General features: G+C 44.3%; 1 protein-coding gene across 3 annotated transcripts in view; it reads right to left on the bottom strand.

Moving 5' to 3' along the window:
• The window catches only part of C2PH19orf47 (chromosome 2p C19orf47 homolog), a 260,110-nt gene that overhangs the window by 91,180 nt on the left and 161,086 nt on the right, over window positions 1–7,844 (bottom strand). For 2 of the 3 annotated variants that reach the window (XM_069644482.1, XM_069644481.1), the window contains exon 7: window positions 3,010–3,147. In XM_069644482.1, coding sequence (XP_069500583.1) covers window positions 3,010–3,147 — 138 coding nt within the window. The remainder of the gene's footprint in view (window positions 1–3,009; window positions 3,148–7,844) is intronic. The other variant, XM_069644483.1, reaches the window with a different exon arrangement.

A 7,844-nucleotide genomic window follows, 5' to 3' on the forward strand; every position in this document is an offset into this window, starting at 1 on the left:
AGGGGTCTTTACTGATTTAGAAACGAAGAGTAAATAGTACTGAAGTGTGTTTGTGTGCTACTTTTTTCATATTGCTCCCTTCTGAAGACGACTTACTGTATCTGACCAATTAATTAATAATTGTTTATTCAAGAAAACTTGCGTGTAAGAGTTTAATTGAATACTTGTCACTGGGAATCTCTAACTCCCCTACAGCTCACATTGACCCCTCTTGCGATGAGCCTGGCTGCTCAACACGCTACCAAAACTGTGTAGTACAAGCTTATACTAAAGGTTGGCTTTCCTATACATGTAGTCAGAGTTTTTGTAGTTCACCCAAAGAGTACTGCATACGTGTTGGGGAGAATTTTCACCGTTTTATGGAGTCTAACAATCGCCACAGGCATCTGCTTTTTGTATAGTGACACACAGCAGCCTATGTGCATTGTCAGTGAGAAGTCCCTTGGACTTCTCTGAATGTTTAAATACATTTTCTTGGGTGAACTACCGTTCCCAAGAATAGTAAGATGATCCCCGCCTTTCTTACCTTTCTCTTTGAGGGACCAGCACACACCACCCTATGCAGAGTGCTCGGGGGTTACTTAGAAATTCCTTATCCCACTTCTCATGTGACATTTATGTTACACCAACATACATTTAAATGGCTGGTGGCAGTGGTTTAATGTTACTACCAGTGTGGATTTTTACCACAGGCTGAACCCTCAGCTGCTGTACAGCACGCATGGGTGTCCATTTTCCCAGAATGCCCCCCGTTTTCGCCATTTTCCGTTTGTTAGTTTCTTCTGGGCTTTTACTACGCTAGTTGAAGCAGGCGGCCTTCGGCCCTGAAGGTCGCCCAGGCTCCAGTATGTCTGGAAAGGCAGAAGTGAGGGAGGTTCCCGAAACTCCTGTCTTTTGTCTCTAGCTCTGTGCCTGAGTGAAACCAGTTCCTACTGTCCAGCTCGCTGTCGTGAAGGGACAGACACCCTGCTGTGCGATTGACAGCATAGGCTGTGAATGAATGGGAAAATCGCATCAAAAAGGAGAGGTTATGGGGACTAGGAGAGTCGACCACTGGAAAAGAAAATCTGAAAAAGAAGACGTGACGAGACGCCAGCAGCACCCTCCCAGACCGGGAAGTGATCAGTGAAGCCCTGCAGCTGTACTGACAGCATTTTAATCGACTGAAGACCCGCACGGGACTTCCTCCCTTGGGCTGGTGGGACCAATTGGCCTCAAGACAAGCTTCCATTTGGCCCAATCCCCGACTTGCTGTGCCTCACCAGAGCTGCAGAAGCTAAATACCAGGGGTCATGTGACCATTGACGAGTGCATTGTCTTGCAAAGTCCAAATCCGTCCAGATCTACCTGGGCATTCCGAGGACCCCATCTAAGCAGGACAACTTGATCCAGAGTCCCCTTACCAGAGTCCAGGATTGAGAGAGCAAGCTTCTCCCAACCAGAGTTTTCATTCTTCATTTGCCGCTGAGGAAAAGGCACGAAAATACAGAAGTGCCGCTGGAACAAAGTAAATCCATTGCTAAGGAGTCACTCTCCAGAGTACTGCCACAGGAGCCTGCCAGACGTCCTCCCTTTCGTCACCACAACCAAGGTCCAGGAACAGGGTCTGCCAAGCATTAGCAAGGTGGAATTCAGCTAGAAATTCTTTTTTTCGAATCACAGGTACTGTGGGGCTTGGGGTGTTCACCTTTTAGCCATAAGTTGTGCTTCCTATCTTGCAAAGTACTTTTTAGAGTTGATCTCAACTCACCTGCACTGACCTAACAGCTTGAGCTTTCTACAAAATAGCTCGCTTGAGTTACTGTCATTTCTTCTGAACTCGCTAAGACCATCTAAGAAGTGCATCTGAACTATTGACTTTGTCCATTGACTTTGGCTGTCCTAGCTCCCTAAAGGCACTCCTCTGAACCTACTGGCTTTAGCAGTACATGTTCCCTCATAGGTTATAATTGTGTATACTATTATTGCTGGGGTAAAAGTTTAACAGCCTCCCTTTAGGGGATTGTAATTGTTTTACAAACTGTTGAAAGTATGTTCGAAATCTTATTCTAAACTTTCCTTCCTTAAACAACTCAATAACTGAAAAGTGCAATACTGACCTTTGCTGAAGTCACTCCGTGTGCTGGAAAATGTGTTAGAATACGAAAATTACCAACTTTTATAGTCTTTTGAAAACCGAATCCAAACTTTGATTGAATGTTACTAGCAGTTAACACTTTTAAAGAATTCTTATTTAAACCTTGTGTTTATTATGAATAAACATTAGTGTTATTTGGCTAGTTGTACTTCCTTATTTCGATTGTACAGCTCTACAGCTCACATTAACCCTCTTAAGATGAGCCTGGCTGCTCAGTCACACTACCAACTTGTGTAGTACATGCTATATTAAAAGGTGGGTTACCCAAAACCAAGAGATACATCTTGTGTAGTCCTCACCAGTTGGACTGCACTAATTCTTGTCTAACAGCTTAGTGTGTACTAGGGTTACCTTTTTATACATCTGTGTGGACCTTACGATACCTGCCAACTTTGTGGTTAACTGTACCCACTCACCTGGAGAGCCCAAGTCAAAGTCTTACTGCTGCTTAGCCTACGCTAAACCCAGCAAGATTTTTTTAGGCCAAAGTATGAAAGGCACTTGCAAAACCACTAGGTTAGCATCACCCAAATGCCAAACCTTTGTTTGGTGCTGGAAAACTAACAAAAGGGTTGTCGCTTTGCTTCCCTTCTTACTTGAAACATACATGGTTTACCCAGTCCTACAGAACATGGTTTACAATTTATATATTCTCCTGTTATTGTTATTCTTGCTCTGTCAAAATGTAAATAAACAGTTTTAAAAATAGAAATAAACAAGTGTTAAGTACAAAGGGGTTTTAAAGGCACTTGAATGAATGATCTAGAATTAGTCCACTCCAATCCATTCTCGTGTGTTAATTGACTCCTGATGGAATGCACAATCTCTCTATCAGCTGAACCTCATGCGAAAGACAGTTGGCAACCAGATACCTTGTGCTGCCTGTTGTTCCAGAATTCGCTTAGTTCTTGGTGTGGTACCTTTTGGCATGTTGATGACGTATTTGCCCTCCATCTCTGCTGTTACTCTGCGCCGCTTCACTGGTGTTTCTGCACCCTCATCAGGCAGAGCTGAGAGAAAAGGTTATTTGCTTTATTAACGGGTTCACATTGGATCTATGACACTACAATTAAATCTTTCACAGTATTTCAGAGAACAGCCATTTCAACAGCAAAAAAGATTCACTTAGGCAAGAAAGGGGTGGGGTGATACCTGCTTGTGGTACAAGAAATCCCAGGTTTTTTGGGTACAAGAAATCCCAGGTTTTTTGGGTACAAGAAATCCCAGGTTTTTTGGGTACAAGAAATCCCAGGTATTTTGGAAGCTGTGATATTAGTCCATGTTAGGGAGAACACAAATTGCTAATTCCTCTCTACCTTAGAGACCCCTAGCTCTTTTGCTGGACTTTAGGACTTTAATTTCTAACCTGGAGAGGGCGAGACCTTTTTCCCCCACTCTCTCATGTATTTTTTCTGCGATTTATACTCTGTTTCTGTTAGGGAGAATTCTCAGAAATGTGCTAATTCCCTTCTACCTTAGAGACCCCTAGCTCATTTTGCTGGACTTTTATCTCTCATGTAATTTTAATGTGATTTATTCTCTGTTTCTCTTTTGACTTTGGAGTCTAACAAACTCCATAGGCTTCATATTTACATTGTGTCACACAGCACCTTCAGTGCAGTGGCACAGTGAAGTCGCTTAGATTTCCCAAAGGTTTAAATACCTTTTCTTGGTGAAACTGTTTGCAAGAGTAGTAAAGCGAAATTGACTTTACTTACCATTATAACTTCCTAGACCCAGCACACACTATCTTACCATAGGGTGCTGGAGGGGTTACTTACTATCCCCTTTGTCTAGTTTCTCATGTAACATTTTTACGTTACCCTTTCTACAATTAATGGCTGGTGGCAGTGGTTTACTTTTTATTACCATTGTGTTTTTACCGCGGGCTGCGTTCGCAGCCTCAGTAAGGCGCCCATGGGTGCCCATTTTGTCAAAATGGCCCCGGTCTTCCTTTTTAGACATTTTTTATTGGAAAGGTCCTTCTTGAGATTAACTCTGCGCGCCAAACCCGGTTTGGTCCCTTTTGTCTTTGCGGGATTCACGAGTGAAGCCCGCCTCTGGCTCCAGTAGGTCTGGCAGGGGCAGGCAGTGAGGGAGGTGCCCGAAACCTCCTGTGATTAATCCCCTTGGTTACAGGAATGCATACAAAGGTGATTGGCCAGCTGGCTGTTCGGCATGAACAGCCACCATGCTGTGTGACTGAGAGGTAGGCTGGAGAAACCGTCATAAAAAAGGCAAGGGTTTTTGGCTTGGAAGGCAGAGTCGACCACTGGATGATGGAATCCGAAGAAGAACTTGGAAGAGACGGCCGCTGCAACTCCTGGACCGTTGGTTTGCCCGGTGAAGCCCTGCTGCTGCGCTGAAGCTCTGAATTCGCCTCAACTAAAGAAGCCCTATCAACTCCAAAGTAAACCAGTCTGGACATCTTCTCGAAGCTGGTTGCATTTCCACTGCTGCTGCTGGAACCGAAGAGCCTGGGAGAGGAACACCAGATTGTGTGCGTTGCTTTTAAGTCTGACCCGAGCACTAGGAAGATCCCCCAGACTTTCCTGATGCAGGACTGACCAAGCCTGAGCCACCTCAAGAGAGTGCTGGACCCCAGAAGCAAGGAAAGTCTGAAGTGGTACCCGAGAACCACAGTGTTGCTATTTGCTGTCAGACATGTGGAGCTGAAACACTGAAGGACCGCTGAATTGAAGGTTGCTCCCATTGCTGCCGCTGACTGTCCCATTGCAGCGCAGAGTGCCCAGGAACAACAGGATCTGCAGAGCTGTACAAGAACAGAAGCCAGCTGGAACTATTTCTTCTAACCAGAGGTACTGTAAAGTCTAAGAAAACGTACCTCGTTGTGTAGCCTTACTTGCTCCGAGTTGAGACCCGTCTTGGTTACCTTGCAGAGTTGCTAAAGTGTTGCCCCTCAGAAGCCTCCCAGTGTGTGGCCCTTCAAGTGTTCTATTTTCTACAAACATTGTGCAAGACTTTTTACTTACCTGCAAAGATGATATTTAGCTCCTCTAGACTTTTTTCAACTAACATTGGCTGTCCTGGCTCCCCGAGAGACTCTTCTTACCTCCGACTCTGTGTCTTTACCTTTACCCCCCAGAAAGGAAACCATGAGTGTGTTTATTTGAATAACTGTCACTGTGAAACCGTTACAACCCTATTGCTCACATTGACCCCTCTTGAGATAAGCCTGCCTACTCGACCACACTAACAACCTGTGTAGGTCAGACGTATACCAAAGGTTGGGTTCTCATTGCCAGGAGGTCAGGGTTGTTGTAATGCACCCAAAGGGTACTGCATACAATCCTGCCTAACAGTCCAATTGGTAGCATGGTTGAGTAGTTAGGGAGAATTCTCAAAATGTATCAATTCCTCTCTACCTTAGAGCCTTCAACTCTTTTGCTAAACTTTGGGGCTTTGAACTTTTTCATTCTGTTGTCTGTGTTTATGTCATTTGGTTATGGAGTTTTAAACGACTCCATAGGCATCATCTTTTTTATTTTTTCACACAGCACCCTGAGTGCAGTGACACAAGGATGTCGTTTAGAGTTCCAAAAAGGTTTAAATACCTTCTCTGGGATAACCTACTCTTTCCCAGAAAATGCAATGCTAAATTGACTGTACTGCTCTCTTTAAATTCCTAGATCCAGCACACACTATCTTCCTATAGAGTGCTGGAGGGGTTACCCAATATCCCCTGTGTCTAGAAACTCATGTAGCAGTCAAATGCTACCCTTTCCTATCGAAATGGCTGGAGGCAGTGGTTTTACAATTAACTACCATGCTTTTTCCCGACCGCAAACACCGTTAGATAAAAATTGCGGGAACCATGTTTTTCAAGATGGCGTCTTAAGCCACTTTGTTTAAACGGGTCCTGGTCTTTTTTAGCAGTTTCTTTTTGGAAAGGTCCTTCTAGAGTTTGTGTCTGCGTGCCAAACCAGGTTTGGTCCCTTTGTTCTTACGCCTTTGGCAGGCTTCAGGACTGAAGACCGCCTCTGGCTCCTGAGTGTCTGGGGTGGGCAGAAAGTGAGGGAGGTGAACGAAACCCCCTGTGCTTAGTCTCCTAGGAGACCCAAATGCACTCTGGCGTGATAGGCTGGCTGACTGTCCGGCAAGGACAGCCACCATGCTGGGTGAGTGACAGCTAGGCTGAAATTAAAGTGAGAAAACGGTTTAAAAGGCGAGTCTCTTGGACTGGAAAGCAGAGTCGTCCACTGGAACAAAAGAACCGAAGACAGCTGGAAGAGGACGGCTGCTGCAACTCCTGGACCGTTGGTTTGCCCGGTGAAGCCATACTGCAGGTCCGAATTGCCAAATTCATCGACAGAGAAGCCCCTTCAAGGACTTCATTTGAGTTGGTGGGACCAATCAACTCATAAGCCACCTGGATACCATTCTCGTAGCTGGTTAGGATTAACCAGGCGGAAGGATACCCAGCTTGTGTGCTCGACAGCTACTCGAACCAAAGACCTTCCATTTTGACAGCTTGTTTGACCAGTCCCCATGCAGTGCAGGAGTCCCACAACATCCTCCCTCTTGTCCCCACGACTGATGCTCAGGAACAGTGAGATCTGCAGGAACCAATGTCTTTAGCTGCATCTTTTCTTCATATGAAGGTACTGTGCCACCCTGATTGAGAGAACTTGCCTTACGTGGTGAAACTTTCAGAACTTGCAGGCCTTATCAGCTTGTGACCCAACATAGGATTCTTTTTCGTACAAACTACTTCTGAGAACTTTGGAAACGACTTTACCGTTTACAAGAACTGCTCTTTCCTAGCCAAGACGCTAGTCCATTGACTTTGGCCTAGGCCTATTGAACTGAATAGAGTCCTCTAGTGAACACTATTTGCACTGCCTAAGAAAATATTTGTGATCTATTTTATTAACTTGCGCCTTTTTACTCCCATTTTAAGTAACTTAAATGCCGTTTTGCTCCTATTTCAAGGGAGCCTAATTTACTCAGATACTTATTGGTTCAGTATTGAAGTGCGTTTGTGTATAATATTAAGTTGCCTCCTTCTAGTTAATGTTTTCTAAATGACTAATAAGTGTTTTACCAAGAAACCTTCAGTGCAAGTGTCTACTTGAACCACTGTGATTGTAAGACCTCTGTGTAACATCCTTTTACTGCTCACATTCCCTCTTGAGATAAGCCTGGCTGCTCAGCTCGCTACCAAAAACTGTGCATTACAGACTTATACCAAAAGTTGGTTTAGCTTACACCTGTGGTCCTAATTGTATGTGGTGGTCCCAGAGGGTACCGCATGTAATTCTGCATAACAAGTAGGCAAGGCAAACTCTGTAGGAGATGAATGGTTCAAAGGTACAGTAAGCACACAAGGAACAGAAAATCCGAAATAATATTTGTAAAAATGTATTGTTTATAGAAAAGTCGAGCAAAGACAAGGTCTACAATTTACAGGTTATGAATAACATTTTAGAAATCTACAACCTTCAGAAATCTGTCCCCACAAGGTTGTAAACTTGTTCAAGAGTCCAGGGAATTCCAGCAGGACCTTTGTTGATAGAATTAAAGCTGCTTTAAAATGCAGCTTAAATCCGATGGTTGAGAAGTCCCCAATGCAGGTCTATGTTATGTTAGTGGGATTTATACCATGCACCGTGTTGGGGAGAATTCTCATGTCTGTGCTAATTCCCTTCTACCTTAGAGACCCCCAGCTCTTTTGCTTGACATTAGG

This window comes from Ambystoma mexicanum, chromosome 2p (genome assembly GCF_040938575.1).
Source record: "Ambystoma mexicanum isolate Mex_15411 chromosome 2p, UKY_AmexF1_1, whole genome shotgun sequence".
NCBI lineage: Eukaryota > Metazoa > Chordata > Amphibia > Caudata > Ambystomatidae > Ambystoma > Ambystoma mexicanum.